The sequence below is a fragment of the Anguilla anguilla genome, chromosome 2 (genome assembly GCF_013347855.1).
Source record: "Anguilla anguilla isolate fAngAng1 chromosome 2, fAngAng1.pri, whole genome shotgun sequence".
NCBI classification, from domain to species: domain Eukaryota; kingdom Metazoa; phylum Chordata; class Actinopteri; order Anguilliformes; family Anguillidae; genus Anguilla; species Anguilla anguilla.
Genome location: NC_049202.1, coordinates 39,916,398 through 39,937,119, shown reverse-complemented (window position 1 = coordinate 39,937,119; position 20,722 = coordinate 39,916,398). Strand labels below are relative to the sequence as shown.

Genomic DNA, 20,722 nt, shown 5'->3' with positions numbered 1-20,722 from the left:
TAAAACAACTTTGAGGAGCAGACAGTCAAGAAAGGAGAAAGTATAATGGTTGACATTAGTAAGAAGACTGAGGTCCCTATCATTGAAAACATGGAGAGCACTCAACAGTTTTGTGCCAACAACTCTCATCAACAATACAGCACACCCCTGCAACACACTGCACCTTTAATTTCTAATTGTAATAATAGTATTGCAATTTACGAATCTCAAAATGCAATTTCTGTCATTTCATAATGTAATTTCTGAAAATTGTAAATTTAATTTCTTGTATGTTGCTACATGATGTCCCCCACAGGAAAAATAAAGTTATTTTATTCTATTCAAAATTAAAGCAATGAGAGAAAACCGGCAAAAGCACATTCATACAGAGACAGAGACAGAAAGTATGTACTGCACATGCAGGCACATACCATATTTTCCAGAAGATTTCACATTGCCGTCAAGTACAACAGGCTGAGCTGGTAACCCTCCATTTCCTGCAAGATTTAGGGATCCAAAAGAAGTTTGGTTTAAGAAAATACAAGAGATGTAGTCATGCATTGGTATGATGCAATGTACATTGATAAGCACACATAAAGACATGCATACAGAAACATTAACAGACATTAAATACAGTAAAATCATAAATGAAAGAGAAATAATATACAGGAATAGCCTGCACCTCCATAGCTCACACATGCCATGGGATTTTAGGGATTCTGAGGGGAGCTAGATTCCAAGGGAACAGCATTATGAAAAAACAACGACCAGGGCTTGATATTAACACTCGCCACCCGCCAAATGCAGGTAGAATTCCACAGTGGCGTGTAACTCGTTTACTCTTACTGGCCACTTTGGCGGGTGACCTTTCGGTAGCATGTTCTACAGAAAAAATATTGTAGTTAACAAAAGACAGCTCAAATGGTTAAATCAATTCCTGGTGATACTACAACTCCCATGAGTACTGGATGCACACAGTTTGCTCATCCCATTGACCACAGTAAATTCAAACAGGAAGCTCCACAATTGCCAGCTATTCATTTCTCAGAGTTATTAGGGGGCAAGTGGGGAGGTGTATTTGCCAGCTCATCAGCACCTGGCCATAGTGTTGAGAATCATACATTAACCCACCCATTAACAGATATATAGTGGAAATACAAGATCAAAGTAGAAAGGAAAGTGAAAGAGTTGTGTAGATGACCACACGCTAGCTGGAAAGGACACAAAAATACAGAGGAAGATGTACAGTGTTTACCAGCAGATTTTCCCTCAGTCCCAAGTCCAATTGGCTGTGCACCATATGGCAACCCTACATTTCCTGAGAAACATAGCGAGGGATCAAAGGAAAAAGAATGCAATATAAATGGATGTACAGCCAGTTCAACAGAGGGAAGTCCTAGCAATAGAATATTTCTCACCATATTTTCCCGTAGGTTTCCCGTAACTCCCTCCTCCTGGGGGAGTGAAAGAAAGGAGAGTCATAGGAGAAGAGAGAGAGTCAGTCAGAGAGCCACACAAGGATAACTATTGAAAGACAGATATACGCAAACAGATATCCTCTCACCATATTTTCCAGCAGATTTCCCATCGGGCCCTAATCCAAGCGGCTGGGCACCATATGGTATTCTCCCTATTCCGGATAAGAATAGGGAGATGAACACATCAATACAATGCAAACAATTATATGAGTGGAGCCACAAACCAAAAGACAAATAGGCTCACCAAATTTACTTTGGAATTTCCCATCACTCCCCAATCCGAGGGGCTGGGCACCATATGGCAATCTGCCATGCCCTGTTACAGTGACATATGGAAGGAGCAAAATAATAGAGCAGGACAGTCAAAGACCAATGTACAAACATTCATTAAAGCATAGATGGTCATACTGAGTCACAAGCAGAGACATTCAGTAATAGTCTCACCATATTTGCCAGCAGCTTTCCCATTGGAGCCCAGGCCAAGGGGATGGGTACCGAAGAGTAACCCACCAATTCCTGAGAAAGCCAGGCGAGATAGGAAGGACGCAAGGGAGACAGAGACATAGAGAGTGATTCAGAGACAGACAGATGGACCTACAAGCAAGCAGGCAGGTGCAGAAAAGTAGACAGAGAAACAAACTAACATACCAAATTTGGCAGAAGATTTCCCATTACTCCCCATTCCAAGGGGCTGAGCACCGTATGGCAACCCGCCTGACAGAGTGGTCCATAGACAAAGAGAGCAAGGAAGCAAGAGTGCAAAAGCAAAGACAACAGAGCCTTATAAATATATCATACATTGATACACAGACAGAATAACAATGTGGAGGTGAGACAAAATGAGCTCTCAGTCCAAAGGCAGAATGGCAGAATGCGCACAATATGGAAACCTGTTTCCTTACAGAAAGCAAGGCAGAAAGATGTAAGGCCATATTTACTAAAGTATTGTGAATGCTTTTCAAATCCAAAAGCAGTCGCTGCAAGAATTTACTAAATGGTGAAAATGAGTCAAAATCAATATTAGGATATGATTTTCAGGGTTTACGTCCCCCGGCATTTTCCATTTTGTTGCATATTTAATCTGTTTATGCATATGAATTCCTGGGCTGAAAGTACTACATCAGGTTGGAGATTTTGTAAATTACCATGCACACTCCAGGCCAAAGAAACGGCACTAACCATATTTTCCAGTAGGTTTCCGTTCACCTCCCAGCGCAAGGGGCTGGGCACCATATGGCAAACCCCCCATTCCTGTCAGAGAGAAAGAGAACCATAACATGTACTAAAGTGATTTTTTAAAAACACTGATAAACGAAATTATTTTATTTATAATAAATTATGCATCGACGATAAGGTGCTGTACTTATAAAGTCAAGATATAAAAGGATCTTAACTTGATCTTAAACTTAAGTCTTTAATAAAATATTTTAGTTTCTATATAATAATAAAGTACATACAGTAGGAGAAAAAAAATTCAATGTATTTAAAATGTCCAAACTAACCATCTAACCATTCTTTACAACATAGTGACAGTGTGGCTCAGTATTTCTTATATTGGACATTGGAACTGAAATGTAGCTTTTTTTCCCTGTACGTTTCAGGGACCACTCGAGCGCTGTAACACCTGTGTGACCGTTCGCTCCAAAGAGTTAAAGCAACTAGTGCCCAAAACAAGCAGGAGCTGAAGATGGCTGCATTACAGGCCTGGCAGAGCATCACCAGAAAGGTACTCAGCACCAGGGGATGTCCATGGGTCACAGACTTCAAGCAGTCATTGCATGCAAAGGATATGCAACAGAGTCCTATACATGACTACTTTCATTTACATAACATTAATATGTCTCAAATGTTATGGTGCCCTGAAATAGGGAGGCCACACCATGTCATTTCTACACAGTGAAACCAAAACTGTATACAATACCCTTAAATAAAAGCTGAGGATGTGCACTTTAACCACATGTAAATCGTTACGTTATATTTCTAAAATTGTGGAGTACAGAGTCAAATCAAGAAAAAAAAAAAAGATATGTCTTTGTCCCAAACATTATGGAGCTCACTGTATATGCTACATATGCACATGTATTACAAATTCACATTGCAGTACACATCTTACCGTACAGACCAGCTGACTTTCCATCAGCAACTGCTGGGGGATCAACTGGTATCTGACTAGTTCCTGATATATAGACCAACAACAGACACACACAAACAAAAACTCTGTCATGTTAATTCAGTAAACATAGGCCGTTGGAAACAGAATTAATGTTAACATTTCTCAGAAACTACTAGGAGTTATATGGGTGCCTGCATCTGGATGCATGGGGGAAAGTGCCTTCTTTTAGGACATCGTAGCCCCCAACGGCATATTCACCTACAGTACTACCCATTCCTGCAAACATAATACAAAAATACACCCGCTTGATTATACTGCCATTGTTGTCCTTATGTTAAGTTAAACTATCCTCACTGCTGAGACTTAAACTGTCAGTCAAATGGGGCATGAAACCAAAGGAAGCATACATATGCCGTAAGGACTTGTTAAAAAGGAAAGTATGAAATGAAAGCAAGTCACATTTCCCATTGCTAAAAAACAAAAATGCTACTGTTATTAGGCAATGGGGCATAGCAATGTGATAAAATCAGCAGTGTATGAAAGAAGAGAAAAGACAAAATTTTGAAATTTACAACAAAAAAATCCCAGGATTAGCATGTCACTGAAAAGGAGATGTACAGTTTAGAATACTAATCTAGACTAAAATAAATGGATGCTCTAATGAGCTCTCAATAACCATAGGTATGTTGTTGTTGATTATTAACTTAAACTCGGGACCACAGCCACAAGATGGGGTAGCCTATTTACAAAATGAGGCTGTGTCACTAAACGTATTTCCATGTCACTCTCAAAGTTACACACATTTCAATTCCGAGCGACGTACATTCCCAATGGGATCAGGCCTGTGAGGTTCTGCCGTATTTCCTTCAGCTCTTATTGCATTTCTGTACACACAGACCACGTCCTTTCATCTGCTGACAAAACCGGCCAGAAACACATTCACACAGCACTTGTTCTTCATGTGTGGGCAAACATGTGATTTTCTTACCATCCAGTGCAGCAGGAATTATTGGGGCACCATTGAAAGAATGTTGACCAACACCACCTACAGTAAAAAGACACCGGAGAAAAAAATTAACAGACTTCTACAAATCAGTTAATTGATCACAGTAGTGTATGTCCTTATACTTTCCTACCCATTTATATTTTCAGATCTCATATGTACATTTGAAAAATAAAAGGAAAAGGGCCCAATTCACAAAGGAAGATCTTAACAGTGCTCACCATACTTGCCAGGAACAGATTCCAAACCCAACCCAGCACCCAGTCCACCTGCAAAACGGAGTGCAGGATATATTTTATATATTTTACTATTTATGATGTAAGGGAGTAATATATGTGCAGGCCCTGTATGCATGATATTGTATTATAAAACAAATAGATGCTGATTGGTTAACCAGTCTTCCCAGTAGTGGCCGTATTTGTAATATAGCACTGCTAAATAGAACGTTCATATATCATTGCAGTATCACTATGCCCATTGTACTGGCCTGGCAGAGTATCACCAGAGAAGATACTCAGCACCTGGGGATGTCCATGGGTCACATACTTCAAGCAGTCATTACATGCAAAGGATATGTAACAAAGTACTAAAATGACCACTTTCATTTACATAACATTAACATGACCACAACACTATGGTGCTCTAAAATGGAGGCATTTTTATACCGTATATAAAAATACCCTAAAATAAAAGCAGCGAACCTACACTTTAACCATGTGTGAATTGTTTGATAACAAATCTAAAATTGCGGAGTACAGAGCCAAATCAAGAAAAACTTTGTAATCATCCCAAACATTATGGAGCTTTCTGTATATGCATCCGCATATGTTCTGTTCTGACCCAGCAGACTTTGAAACAATCCCTCTCACCGTATTCACCCAGGCCAGTGTCAGCCCCCAGGCCCGCAGGCTGACTGTGCTTCGGTCCATATGGCAGCTTCCCCATACTGTAACCACCAGACTTGCCATTGACTCCCAACCCAGCCGGAACGACTGGCTGGCCCCCATAGGGCAGCTGAGCAGTACCAGGAGAAGCAGGGCCAGCAGCACCCCCTATGGGATCAGATAGTGTATTGCATACAGGAGGCAGTAAATGGGTGACTTCAGATAACACAACCAAAAGAAAAGGGGACAAAACAGCTGGAAGGCCCAATGGATAACCCTCTGATGAATTAATAATTCAGATAAAGCTCTCAGAGGAACACCCAAGCTGAGTTCAGAGAAGACTAGCAGACCATTTGTGTATCAGGCTGGCAGAACAAGAGGAAGCTGACACATGACACGTAATTGGTGACCTCTAGCAGGCTCCATCACTGAGTTTCAAAGTTGCAGTTACACTTTCTAAACAGGAGAGAAAGGGTCCGATTTGCAAGCTGTGCAGGAGAAAAATTAAATAATAAAATATGTATTATTAAGGCCATTGTGATACATATTACTTGGGGGAATAATAAAGTCAGTAGCAATATTCATAGCTTTTTGTGACATACTCTGTTAAAGTACATTGTTGCCCCCTGATTTTCTCCACCCTCTTCTTTCTCACCATACTTCTCAGATTTTCCATTTCCTCCAGCTCCTCCTGGGCCTACACTCTGTCCACCATAGGGGCTGCCACCAAGACCTGAATCAGGAAGGACACAAATAGTTCAAATTGAATTTTCTCAACTAGGGGTGTAACATTTCATTGGACTATATGGATGCATCCTTTGGAATTATGCTTTTTGACTACATAGATCCTAAATTAGAATTGATATGTATCTTTGATTTTATTTAGTTTGTATGCAGTTTAGACCAAAATATATTTAAGTACTGATAATACAAAATATGATATGGATAAAATAAATACCACCTTACCAGGATGCACACCAGCACCATTACTGTTTCCATAGCCTGGGGAGAAGGAAAGGAGTTGCTTATAATTCCACAATGTAGAAATCACAGGAGAGAATTTCTTGCACCAAATATAGACCACTTACTCTACACTTACACTTTGGCAAAATATATAAGCATTGGGCAAACCACCTTTCCCTAAAATATAGATTCGATTCAAATTCTGTAAATGTACTGCCCCATTGAGTACATCCATCTTTGTTGGGGGTATGCCATTCGGAATCTAGGCCTCAGCCTGCAGATTAAGTGTCCCGAAACTCAGCATTCAAAGCCGCCCCATGCCTGGCAAGCCTTCGAAGACTAGCCTGGGCAGGCAGATAGGGCCCAGAGTTGCTCTTTGATTTGCAGATTTCATTCCCATTACCCATTACCCACTGACTTCCTTTATCCTATTTCCTGCTACGGTCTGACCCTAGACTGGGTGGTATCCCCTCCCTGGTATTTTGTTCCAATCACCTGGAGTTGCTAATTGGCACAATTCTTCAGCAAGAAGGTAGAAATAATTAGTGGAATCAGCTGGCTGAGTACATGGGTGGTAGAAACACATAGCAGGACTGACCCCTGGATTTCCACCTCTGCAATTTTGAGAATAAAAGGACTAGAAATCCCTAAACCCCCATGCTGGATTTATGCAACCCATCACACACACATTTGAACTTCAAGGGAGTAAATGTGTACATCTAAAATGGGTAAAACAATTCAAGGTTAACTGCCATAGGAATTTCCTAACATATGGCTGCTACAAATGTCAATTATCCACCAAATCAATTGATTGTGGGTTTGTGGGAGCACTAATGTTACTGACCGCAACTGTGGAATGTTCACATATGTGCTCCCTCCAACCTACAGTCAATTTTTTAGTCATGTTAATGATGTCAAATATTTTGATTTGATTTCTTTCCATCACTGGGATGGACACAGCACTTGGCACATGCAGCACATCCAGACAGAGTGGTTCAAAGAAACATCCATGGTAGACCTGTAGAGCCTCACCTGGTTTAGCTGCTTTAGCCCCTCCTCCATTGGGATATCCAGTTCCAGCTCCAGCACCATGTCCTGAGAACAATAAGTTTGTTCCTACAATAATTAACTTGCTCAATAGAGCCAATTTCCTTCACAGTGATGAGAGAATGCAGGAGGATAGCCCTGTTTCAAGTAAACAGAGGTAGAAAATCTAGATTCAGATAGTAAAAGTCCACTCCAGTATTTTTTCCAATCACCTAAATTAGCTAATTAGAGCAATAATTCAGCCAGGAGCCAGGATTATTACTAATCAGCTGGCTATGTTCATGGGTGGAAGAACCACATTGCAGGACTTTTACTTTATGACCCCTGGACTTCCCACCTCTGCAGGCAAATTCATTAATTTACATTTGCAGTGAAAAAAGATATTTATTGCAGTAAAATAAAGATATTTATGCAGTTAAAAACCCTTATAACTACAATGACAGTTGGCACACCTTAACGTAGAACCATTCAAACCTGTAGTCTACCACAGAGAACACAGTAACAGCAAAATGTGGTTATGGCATTTTAGAATAAGTAATCAATATTGTGAAGATATGTTTACACAGATAGACATGACTACGGCTAATACCAACAGACTGGAATTAAGAAATTCTAAAAATTATATAGTGACCAATTAAAACAAATGAATAATCACATATAGCTGTTTACTCAAACCATGTGGACTTAAAAACTGATGGAGGCATTGTAACTGAAAAGCTTGACCCACTCTGATTCATAATTGAAAACATTTTAAAAACATTTTTCTATATTTTTTTATTTTTGCTGAAACAGTTGGTTCTGTCAGACTCACACTTTGTTTGCACTAAAGGTAGATTTAAATATTATGAATTGTACACAAACTTGTGTAGTTTGTCCCTGTAATGCCGTAAGAACACATCACAGACGCAAAAAGAACAGTAAGGTTTACCACTTGGCTTAGTTAATTTATAGTTAACTAATTGAGAGTAAATTCTGCAGCATGGAGATTAAAGCTTTTTTAAGAACAATTATATAGATTGCCCTGTGAAATAAAGGCGGTTCAAGGAAGGTATATGTTGGCACACTGGCTCCACCAGATAGAGCCATGGACACTTCCACACCAGGAAGGAAGCTGAAGGAGAGAGTGACAGGCCATGGCTGTGTCCAAAACAGCTTACGTTACTTATTTCTCCTAAGTTGTTGCAATGCAGTATCAAAATGCAGAACACTAGGATGTATAAACTAAAAGGATCAAAAGCTGAATCTGAAGCCCAGACCAGTAGATAAATACACAGAAGGGAAACAAATACTGCAGTTGTGGATTTTACCTGGTTTAGCTGCTTTTGCCCCCAGTCCATTGGGCACACCAGCTCCTGAACCACAACCAGGGAACCACACGGATGTTTAACCAATTTTATATAATATAAGTGCATTTATGTGTAACTATGTTAATTACACATCGCACATCACATCAGGTTAGTTTACTCCCTACTTTTTTCCACAATAAATATTTACTTGTCTCTAACACACTTTAAGACTTCACTCAACACCAACAACAGCAAGCTGATTAAAGACTAATTGAATAAGTGTTAAAGATCACAAGTATAGACAAAAAGAAACATGCAGGACAAATGGGTTGTCACAGCTAGAGAAACACGCACTGAGTGAGAATCGTCATCCATCTACATCAGACACACACAACCAAAATGAAGTGCAGTTATAATACCTGGAAACTACTACAAATAAGAGCCATGCAAAACAGCTTTACAAACACCCACAAACTGGGAAGTACAACGACCACCAAGTGAACAATGACACTTCATGAATTAGTGTAAAAGAAATGAATGCCCCTAATTAAAGCAATACTGAAAAAGTGTCAAAACTGATTACGCATTGTATAACACTGAATGCTGTTTGGATTGGAGGGATTATTTGTGATCATGCAGTAAATTATGTGTATCAAGCTGCTTCCAGGCAATTGTCACCAAAAGTGCCCATTTTGGTAATACTGAACCACAGTCATCCCATCTTTTTGGGTAATCCCCCAAATTTGTGTTATATTAAAGGTAAAACTATATATAATGAATTTGGACATTTTCAGTGGATTATTGCTTTAAGACGCTTGAGGCAAAAACACAATAGTGGAAATTTACCCATATTTGGTACTTTAGCCCACTGTCCATTGAAGAATCCAGCTCGACCACCACAATCTACGAACCACACAGGTGTCACCTAATTGTTAGGTGTAAACATTCTATTGTGATACTAGTTTAAATAGGCTTTGTCAACCTACACAATGTAACATATAAGACTATAAATAGCTTTCACAAATATTATACATTTATGTTAATAATACTTCATATATATTTAATAGAAATATTACACTATATAATTTCTCTAGACTTCTACAGAAAATGAACAAACTAGGTTATTGAAGTTTACCCGGCTTGGTTGTCTTAGCCCCCTGTCCATTAAGATATCCCGCGCCAGCACCATTTCCTGGAGGCCAGAAGTGTATCAGTATATTCTAACCAACAAAATATTGATACCAAAGATATCAGAAATTCTCCCATACTGTTCATGTTCATTACGCACATGTTTAATATAAGAAGCATCCATATATGTAGCATCCATAAACTGGTTTGGACCGCTACGTTTCTCAGTGGAGAATAAATGGAATAGAATCCTGACTTTTCCAGCAGCAAAATGCAATAAGCAGCAGGGCAATGTATTATTAAGCATACTGTAGCTCTGACTGCAAATCAAAACTTGTGGAGCGCAGTGCCAAAAAAAACATTTGCATTTGTCCCAAACATTATGGAGCTCACTGTATATAAAACAATCATAGTTCCATTGGCATCATTACTTACTGTAGATGTTTTGCCTGGCCCACTTTTTTTTGCAAAAAAAAACAAAACAAAACAAACAACAAAAAACAATCAAACAAAAAGAAAGACCAAAAAGACTCAGACACAGAATAAACACTCAATATCAATATCAACTAGTAACTAGTAATACTGGTATATTCAGACAAATGATCAATAAGGGCCATAAAACCACTAAAAGAAAGAAAAGATGTTCCTGCAATATATTGCTATGAGCACTGGGACTTGCAACCACATTTAGAATATTGCGTGGGGTTGTCGCACATCAATAGTTATCCCACAGGGAGAGTTCTAATAAATAAAATTAGATTTTAAACAAACATGGACGGTGTGCCAGCAAGTTATTCTGTTATTCTCCAACAATGTACTGATTAATCCACAGTTTGTCTTCTCTGCTTACTTCTTTTATATACGCTTTCTCGGATGATCATCTGGATGCCATATCTACCAAAAGAAGGCCTAGCTAATTCAAACTATCTACAGCTTACTTGGCCACTGCTCAGCGGGTAGCTAGACAGCTAACACTGCTGTTCATACAACACAGCTCTAGCCGCGTGTGCTAATTTAACTAATTACTAGACTAAACAATCAATTTAGCTTCTACTAACTAGTGCAGTTGTTGGTCTCTACAAGAAGCGTTCTGTGTGACTGTGTCAAGAGGATTCGCAAATCATACTTGGCCGTAAAACTGAGGATGACCTAGATTACTTAACATTATGTACATTGGGCTCCAACAATACCTAAAAAACCAATAAAACCAATCAAATGTCACCAACATTACAAACTTGACTACATTTTAATTAGGCCTACTATTAGGCCAAATTATATATTGAGTCTTACTTTAATTCTAAAACACTAGGGATTGCACAAAACTCAAATCAGCATAATCAGTAATAAATCTATAACTAGAAAGAATGCTCTCAGTAGAGTGCAGACCTCCACCAAGGCACAACAATCTCCCCTCACATGAATATGCACAGCAAATCCAGTCATTGCTTTTTTTCATGGCAATCCAGCCACTACTTTTTGAGATAAATTGATGACAACATGAAAGTTTGGCCTGATGGTGGTGCTACAAGAAAGATCATGGGGTTACTATAAGTTTCCTCCTCTGGGGAGCATGAATGTGCACAGGAAATTTCATGGAAATCTGGCAATTACTTTTTCAGAAATGTCTGTCACAAATGGACAGGCAAACAGAAGGAAGGACAAACATTTCTACTGCTGGGCTAGACCGTGTTGAACCAAGATATGATCAAGCCACAGCCAGTAACTCTATTTCTAAAGCTAAGAAGATCCGGATCCTGCCAAGTTTGCCCTGAGCAATATTCTTAGCCTAGACATAGATAGCAAGCCATCTAAGACTAACTGCCTAACAGACTCAGAAACACATGCAGGGAAACACTGAATGGACAAACAGGTTGAAGCATATCAGTTAGGACAGACACACCGAAAACAATGGATGTTTACCCAGATTTGAGGATTTAGCACCCTGTCCTTCAGACACCACGGCTCCCATGCCTTTAGAGGTCTTTCCTGCAGGAGCCACCGGTCCAGGTGTTGAAGGCACTTCAGGTGCTACCCCTCCATCAGGAACCACAGCTCCACTGAGTTTTGAGGTCTTTTCTGCAGAAATCGCTGGCCCAGGGTTTTTACCACCTTGTGCAACAGGAACCACAGGTCCAGGGATTTTACCACCCTGTGCATCGAGAACCACAGGACCAGGGTTTTTACCACCCTGTGCATCAGGAACCACAGGACCAGGGTTTTTACCACCCTGTGCATCAGGAACCACAGGACCAGGGTTTTTACCACCCTGTGCATCAGGAACCACAGGACCAGGGTTTTTACCACCCTGTGCATCAGGAACCACAGGACCAGGGTTTTTACCACCCTGTGCATCAGGAACCACAGGACCAGGGTTTTTACCACCCTGTGCATCGAGAACCACAGGACCAGGGTTTTTACCACCCTGTGCATCAGGAACCACAGGACCAGGGTTTTCACCACCTTGTGCAACAGGAACCACAGGTCCAGGGATTTTACCACCCTGTGCAACAGGAACCACATCTTTAGTGCGCTGTTCTTGGGGCACCACAGGTATGGCTTTATTGCTCTTTCCAGTAGGCATTCCAGCTCCAAAAACCTTTGTGCCTTGTCCATTAGGCACAAATACTCCCAGTCTATAACCTGAGGACCACAAGATCATCATTGTCTGCTTACTCATAAACTCAAGTTTGTACATTTAATATTCACAAACAAGCTCTAAAAGATGCACAGTATGTCCAGCATTGACAAATAAACTCAAAGTACAGAATACTCAAGACATTTGAACATGGACTAAATAACACAACTGTTAGTAGCTGTTAATGAAGACATACAATTAGCAAGCACTACACTACGTAAAACAGGAGGCATTGAAAGAGACAAAGGGAAACATTGATTGGATCAGATCAAAACATTCTGTGCAGGGCAAGATTTAGGACAGGCATAATGCAAAAACGATACATGCCCAGAGTAAAGATTCAACCATAAGCATAGCTCAAATGGAACCATCAAATGTGGAGATAAACAGCAGCACTAGTGACCTGATTAGGCCATTGAATTTTCCCCATCTAAATGCAGTGTACTTTGTAAATGCCTCACATAAAATAATACACTATTTTAGAAAATAAATAAATATAAAATTTGCATACTATGATGCTAACCATAAAGCAATTAGTTGTGCATCTCCTGTATGCATCCAATAACGGCCACGTGCTGGGACGAAACACTGTGGTAGTGAAAATACAGTACTAACAGTCATAAAACAAATTTAGCACTGGCAGAACACAAACATGTTAACAAATATGATCATATGGCCAAAAGAAAAGATAAGGTTTTTGATCTTCTGTGATGTTCAGATTAGATGAAACTTAATGGATCATTCTGATCTAACATATATAGAATATAAAGAATACAGTGATTTATGTTAATTTTTTACAAGCCATGTGATATTAAAACACTAACTGTACAACACAAAATGACAGACATGTTATGACAAACCAATTAGAAAAGAAATGACTAGTAACACACAACATTTTGCATTTACCCAGATTTGCTACTTTAGCCATATGTCTGTTGGGTACACCATAACCTGCAAACCACAAGAGTATTACCATATTGCTGACTTACATGTTATACCAACTGTATAAGATAACAAACAGTACACATTTCTAATATGTGACAATGGCCTTATGTACATAATTATTCCGACAGTCCTAGCACACCTAAAACAAAATAATGCACTGGAAATTACACATATTGCAATGAATACAGCAAAACAAACAGGTACACCTTGCTTCCCTGTCCTTTCTATGTTTTTAGCATTTCTGTCAGCAGGCAAATGCATTAAATCATTTCTTTTTAACCTGACACCTTATTTTAATATCTAATTTTCATCATTTTGCTCTCCGTGTTTTCTCTTCAAAATATTCTCATGGCATACATGTTGTATCACAATCTGTCATAGTCAGTTACTTAAATTGTATGAGGATGAATGCATGTCTATGTAATTTAAACTAGCTAGTTACAGTTTGTCAGTTTATTTTTATCAAAACCCAATGGGAAATTCTTGTTTCGAGTCCTACATAACATGAAATATATGATTGACACTAACTTGATTACCTGATCAACCTACTCATGATTAACTAGTTTCCAATCACAGTCAAACATATATTTTCACAGAATTCCATATGCAAGTCAGCATAGCAAATAAGCATGTATTAAGACACCATGATAGACACAAGTATTGTGGAGATTTACCTGCAGGTACAGGTTTAGCTCTTCCACCATTGGGAACACCTTCTCCAACCCCTGCTGGCCCCTGGCCATTCGGGACTCCAATTCCATAACCTGTATACCATAGAAGCATTAGCATTTTTGAACCACCCCATACACTTTCAGTTACTATAGCCACAGCTGGATTTTCTGGCCCTTGCTTTCTTGCTGATCTGTCACTTGTTATTGCTGAATTTGAAGAGAGCTACTCCACCCTCTCATACTTATTAGGTAAGAGACCAGCCTTATCTCTTGCCATTTTATCAGAATATGGAAGCTGCACTGTATGTTTAATTTATCTGAAAAAATGTATCTGAAAAAAAATCAATTTGAGTCTGAGGTTATACCATCTCTGCTGAATAGCATGTAAGTGAAAAAAGCATAAACATACACATTGTGGATCTTTACCTGGTTTGGATGCTTTAATTCCTCCCCTGTTGGGGTATCCAGCACCATATCCTAAGAACCACAAGACTGTTATCATACAGTTATTAATATGAACTTCATATCACTCCTGGTTTAATGTTCACTCACAATACCCTGCTATAGTAAATTGAATAATCAGACACATACTTGCTGAGTAAACTCTCAAAAAACTCAAAAAAAGCTAAAAGCTAACATTAAAAGATAATTTGGTTCACTATTCATAAATTTAAATGACGTGAAATACAAGTATTTATTGGAGACCACATTTGCCATTAACAGAAACTGCCTTTTTAAACAAGGGTTAAGTTTTAAAAAATGACATTTTCAGTCAAACTTTTAATGCAATATGACCCTGGAAATGCTAGTTAAAACACAGATCAAAAACAGTAAATGTTTACCATTTGGGATGGCACCCTGTCCATTGGGCACACCACCTCCAGCACCATTACCTGAGGGGTCATAAAGGTATTACCACACACACTCTGTAATAATGTAAAAAAGCACAATTATCCACAAAAAAGGAAAAGATTATGCCTGCATCAAATTGCCTCCTGTCATCAGGTAGTGAAAAACCTACAACTGGCTTGTATCAAATTTATACGTTAGGCTGAGAGTTTGTCATAGAAAATATTGGATGCCGTCACGGAAAATCAAACATTGTTGCAAATCACAGAAAACTGCAAAAGAGCCACAGAAATCAGTGTTAAAAAAAAAAAACATTAATTTATTAAATTAATAGATTTAATGTGCAGCAGTGTGAAATGATTGAAATAACATGCAAACTAAGTTTTTAAAAATTAGCGGGCAACAAGAAACAAATATGACTACAATGCATTGATAGGTTGGTGCATTTTATTATTTTGGTCCATCGCGAAAAGAAAGAGCATGCTTTTTTGTCTTTGACAGAAGATCAGAAACAGAGCATGTTCAAATTGCATCACTAAAATAAAGTGATGTTTGTCTGTTTTTGTTTCCTTAAAGTCTTTTTTTAGTACAACATGTTGTACATTGCGAGGTTTGAGTCTTTTATGTTATGCTTGTTGTCATAGACAACCTTACTGTAACAGGGCAAGGAGCACTTGGTATCAACACTGCTTACAGGGACCATCAAATATCTGATTACAACTACTGACAAGGACAAGTATCTTGATCCCAACGCATTCCAGAATCTGGATACAATTGTCATGCTTTTTTTCCCAGCATTTGGCAATATGGTTAAAATGGCTTAGGCCTACACAAATCATACTGTAGAGTATGTTAAGGCTAATAGTTACCATTCAAAACTGTGAAAAATCAGGGAAGGCACTAAAAACTGGGGAAATCCCAAAAATGGCACAAAAAAAATGGTCACGAAAAGTCACAGAAATTCCAAAAAAATGGCAAGGCAATCCCTGACACCTGCAACTTCCATGGCAAACACACAGCCATAAGCATAACAAAGGTATTGCTCATTTTACCTGAACAAACTAGCCTCAAACAGAGCTCTGATCAAATCTATTCTTTGGCCTAGCATAACTGAAATCATACTATGTTACACAAGCAAGCAAATCTTAGCTTACACGGTTAATAAAGAAAACAGATTAGCAACCAATGCTAACATCCAAAGTCATATGAAGATAACCTACCATCATTTAACAACAGTCCTTTTTTCTTTTTAAGTGCTGATCCATTGAAAAATATTTAACATAGGCTTCCAGCTAAGGTTTGCTTTTTAAGATGTGATGACATACCATACGGCTGTATCAAGGCCCACTTCAAGCGTATATAGAATTCGAGTCAGGACAACTCGTCTATGAAAATATTTACATTAATGTGTAAATACATTTTTTTTTTTTGGTTTGGCGATGAATGGATCTGCTTCAGGTATTAGTGCACACACCAGCACCAGTCGGCTGCAATTTTAAGTTTCCTGACAGAGCTTGCTATGCGTGTTTCGTGCACACCGCTCATTGAGAAAGCAACCAGCCTTGACCTTGGCTTCTAACCAATACAAACCTGAACAGCTTTACCTGGTTTGGTTGCTTTAGCCCCTCCTCCATGGGGATATCCAGTTCCAGCATTATATCCTGAGGAAAATGGCATCTGGGTTAACTAGTTGATCATTGTTTCGAAGTGTTACAAATTGATTCAATTACATTTTTGTTAAAATGAACAACTGACAGACACACAACAGTGGAGGATTTACCATTGGGTTTAGCTCCCTGTCCATTGGGCATACCAGCTCCTGCACCATTACCTAGGAACAAAAATGATCTTATCATACAGAAACAACCAATCCATAAGTGCAAGTACAAAATCCTGTTCAAATTAAAATGAGACACTAAGTGCACAAGACTAAGTGAAGGAAACTAGCTTAATTGAGACTACCACACAGATGAAAGATATTGGATGTGTTCAGTTTTGCATATTTATGTTCTAGTTATAGAGGATAGCAAGTACCGTCGCAATATTGCTTGTGATAAGTGAAAAGCAACCATCGAAACAGCAACCAGCTAACAATAAAAAGTACAGTATCTTCATCTTTCCTGTAAGGTTAGATATTCTGACCCTTGTGGGGACTTAAATAAAGCAGGCTATGTTCCAAACTTAGCGAAAAAATCATTCTGTGTTCTCACATACCATTAAGGATTTAGTAGCTAGTAGGCTATGCTCGATAGGTAGAATGCACTCTTGAGTATGAAAGTACACAAAATGCATATATGCATAGCAGAACACAGTGATTATGTGCAAGCTGGTAGAAACCGGCAAGATATAAGGTACAATCTTTCTACCATAATCTAAAATTTATATTTATATCAATGACAAGTATACTGATTTGAGACAGAGAACACAAACAGAGAAAATAAACATTCATAATATAGAATGTGTACCATTGGGTTTAGCCCCCTGTCCAGTGAACACACCAGCTCCAGCACCATTACCTGGGGGGCACACAAGTGTTGCAAAACACCATAAACAATCAGTTTTACAATATGATTAATTCAGAAATTGGCAACAAGGGCCGTATCTGTTTCTGGTTTTCATGCCAACTTCTGACCTATATTACTTAACGAGCCCTAACATTTATTCCTTATGACATTTTAGCTACATTTCTTGGCAAGCACATGAATGATGACCAAAGACTGTTCTTCTGTGTTACTGTACAAAATACCATAAACAGCTTTACAATATGACCAATCAATTAGCAAAACTTGGCAAATTAACTAACATACAGGTATATTAAGACAAATACAGATTTTTTTTGTAATTGTTTGAATTTTCAGAATGAAGTTGGCAATTTCATTTAAACTACCAACCTCAGCTCTCAAAACCACTATGCTGTAAAGAATCAATCATATCGACAACCTAGTTACACTATTACATATAATTCCAACCTTTTTTTTACAATGTACCTGTAAGGGTTTTTGTGAATAATAACATTTCAGGAATGTTTTTGCAATGTTTCCTCTTACCATCTACAAAGCATGATTTTCCAGATATATTGTAAATAGGTCCAGATTATGCTAGTTATACTTTGTTTTCCACAGAAATGTTGATGTGTTCACAACCCAAAACATCACTAGAAAGTGTGTCCACAGCCCTGTTTTTTGTCTAGTTGGCTAGCAATCTAAGTCGTAAGTGTATTCAACATTACTGAACATGAGGGAGTGACACAGACCCCTTAGCAACACACTAAACTATACAGCCTCACCTGGTTTTGCTGCTTTAGCCCCTCCACCATTAGGGTATCCAATCCCAGCTCCAGCACCATATCCTGGGTATTCCAAGATTATCCAAAAACTGTGAAGTCATGCTGACTTAAACTTAAACTAACACCTGCTTATACCTCCTAAATTAGTATTATTCCATATTTGTTTTTGAAATCGCACAATGATCCATGTACATACAGCATTACAGACACTAATACTGAACAAAAATAAGCATATACGAAGACATGGTAGTAATACATTGGTTAATATGCACTTATTTATTTACCTCAACAGCCATTTGTCTCTTTCTTAATTTGGTCCTACATATACCTGGAGAAAACTGTGCACTTAAATATGTGTGGTCTCCACCTAATGAGGAGAATTGCTTTTTACCTACTTGCTCCTTATTTTCAGAGAAGACTGAGTCCAATTTAAAAGTATTTTTGGTATTCATGAAAGAATGAGGCTGTACACATAAACAAAACACATGTAAACAAAAATGAACTTGACAGAAACTGTTTCTCACTTAAATACATAATCGTTTCAAGGAGTTGTGAAAGAAATGTAGTGAATATTATTATCAGTTAATAACATTAACGATCATTAACAGGAAGGTCGAAGGAAGAACTGATAATAATTCAAATTAATAGAGCTAGATATGGATGTTATCCATTGATCAGTCAAAACACAGGGCCCTAAGAGACAAACAGAACAGGATGAGGTACCTGGCTTGCCTGCCTTAACCCCTCCAACGTTGGGATAGCCAGTTCCAGCACCTGCCAGAGATAAATTAAATTGAATTGGCCACAACAAATATAACTATAGTGTCATGTATTTGCCCCTTCCCAATTTCCTCTACTATTGCATATTTGTCGCACTAAATGGTTTCAGATCTTTAGACAAAATGTAGTAATATTAGACAAAGGGAAACTGAGTAAACACAGAACACATTTTTAAAATTATGATTTAATTTATTAAATGAAAAAGGTTATCAAACACCCATATCACCCATGCGAAAAATTATTTTTGTGCATTTGTATGCTGCACTTGTAGTCCAGCGGAGCTCGTTTTGTTTGCGTCTTGTAGCCTACTTCAGAGCCGCGTTCGTTTTACCTCTGTTCGGGATTTTCACTTCAGAGATGTACGTTTATGTGTTTACTTTTTGTATGTCTGTGTTTTGCACTTCAGGGCATATTTCATGAAGTAGGATTATTGAGTTAGCTGTAACTGCACTGAGGTAAAAGGTAAACACAACTTTTTAGATTTTGCCCTCTAATCCTGCCGTTATTCCTAAGAAATTAAAAGCCCTTGCTGTAATTTACAGTATATTAGATTACTATTGTGATATATGCATAATAGCTTTTTTTCAGTAAGCCTATATAAAAACGTATTTTTGTGAAACCTTCTGAAATAGCTGAGTTCTATCATGAACTTGGAAATGGACAGGGAGAAGAAGTCTCTGAGTTTTGATTGGCTTACCTGCCCCGAATCCAAATCCAGGTCTCAGGTAGGTGCTTGCTCCTGGTCTGTAACCTGGCAACAAGACATGGACTGATGAGCAACCAAATGACCATGCCACATGCTTTAGCTCTAGATTTGGAGTGTCTGCAGATATTAGTAGATATTGGTTTGCTTTTAATGCGCAATACAACATATGATATAACATGATAAAATAATAAAAACATTTTTTAAAATATACTCCGGTTCGTATGTAAACATTAGAAATCTTAAGCTAAATAATTCTGCCATCTTTTATCATGTGTTTATCATTACGTTTTTATGACTTCAGCTGTGGCAGACATTAGACTCAGGCAAGGGCTGGCTATTAAGATTTGAAACTTATGCAATAAGAACCACGGGAGACACACACTTACCTCCGAAAGCCTGTCCTCCATAGCCAAAACCATTGCCCCCATATCCTACAAAACATATTAGAGCATCGTAGCAGTGTTTAGATGCAATACAGTAAATGGTACTTATGAGTAAGACGTGAGTAGTGGTAGAATAAGTAGCCTGTGTGAATATTGGCCACTGCTTTTATTGTGTCCTTTCTCACCTCCTCTGGGTTTTGTTGCTTGAGGGCCCAGCCCCCTGCCAATCCCCATTCCAAGGGCAGCCCCTGAAATAGTTCCGTTGTAATCAGTGGGGCAACATTCAAGGAATTTCTTTAGCATTTCACATCAATATCACTAAGAGTTTAATGCCATATTAATCAGGTCACTTAACTGTGACCTGTTAAAAAGGTCTCCATTATGTATAATTTCAGTCCAACCTTCACCACATTTTTGTACATACAACTTTAAGTGATATTACAGTTACAGACCAAAATGTGATGGTTCACAAGCGGTTGAATCCAGATACCAATTCAAGATACTCCTGTTACAATTTTGGGATGCTCAAGCCTCTCGTACTCAGCCTCCTTCCTTATTGTCTTGTAGTTGTACTTATGCTTAGGTT

At 38.5% G+C, this 20,722-nt stretch overlaps 1 protein-coding gene across 10 annotated transcripts in view; it reads right to left on the bottom strand.

Moving 5' to 3' along the window:
- The window catches only part of cmn (calymmin), a 30,105-nt gene that overhangs the window by 4,583 nt on the left and 4,800 nt on the right, over positions 1–20,722 (bottom strand). Inside the window, exons 5-35 of one of the 10 annotated variants that reach the window (XM_035403942.1) lie at positions 20,322–20,384; positions 20,140–20,184; positions 19,745–19,798; positions 18,991–19,041; positions 18,268–18,330; positions 17,447–17,497; positions 16,762–16,812; positions 16,586–16,642; positions 14,975–15,025; positions 14,559–14,609; positions 14,136–14,225; positions 13,423–13,467; positions 11,802–12,521; positions 9,889–9,945; positions 9,600–9,656; positions 8,775–8,819; positions 7,453–7,515; positions 6,424–6,459; positions 6,113–6,190; positions 5,443–5,625; positions 4,795–4,842; positions 4,559–4,615; positions 3,571–3,633; positions 2,637–2,708; positions 2,106–2,171; positions 1,902–1,973; positions 1,702–1,773; positions 1,544–1,609; positions 1,398–1,433; positions 1,235–1,297; positions 411–476 (exon numbers count right to left, since the gene is read on the bottom strand). In XM_035403942.1, the coding sequence (XP_035259833.1) occupies positions 411–476; positions 1,235–1,297; positions 1,398–1,433; positions 1,544–1,609; positions 1,702–1,773; positions 1,902–1,973; positions 2,106–2,171; positions 2,637–2,708; positions 3,571–3,633; positions 4,559–4,615; positions 4,795–4,842; positions 5,443–5,625; positions 6,113–6,190; positions 6,424–6,459; positions 7,453–7,515; positions 8,775–8,819; positions 9,600–9,656; positions 9,889–9,945; positions 11,802–12,521; positions 13,423–13,467; positions 14,136–14,225; positions 14,559–14,609; positions 14,975–15,025; positions 16,586–16,642; positions 16,762–16,812; positions 17,447–17,497; positions 18,268–18,330; positions 18,991–19,041; positions 19,745–19,798; positions 20,140–20,184; positions 20,322–20,384 (2,592 nt within the window). The remainder of the gene's footprint in view (positions 1–410; positions 477–1,234; positions 1,298–1,397; positions 1,434–1,543; positions 1,610–1,701; positions 1,774–1,901; positions 1,974–2,105; positions 2,172–2,636; positions 2,709–3,570; positions 3,634–4,558; positions 4,616–4,794; positions 4,843–5,442; positions 5,626–6,112; positions 6,191–6,423; positions 6,460–7,452; positions 7,516–8,774; positions 8,820–9,599; positions 9,657–9,888; positions 9,946–11,801; positions 12,522–13,422; positions 13,468–14,135; positions 14,226–14,558; positions 14,610–14,974; positions 15,026–16,585; positions 16,643–16,761; positions 16,813–17,446; positions 17,498–18,267; positions 18,331–18,990; positions 19,042–19,744; positions 19,799–20,139; positions 20,185–20,321; positions 20,385–20,722) is intronic. The other 9 variants (XM_035403947.1, XM_035403946.1, XM_035403943.1 and 6 more) reach the window with 9 other exon arrangements.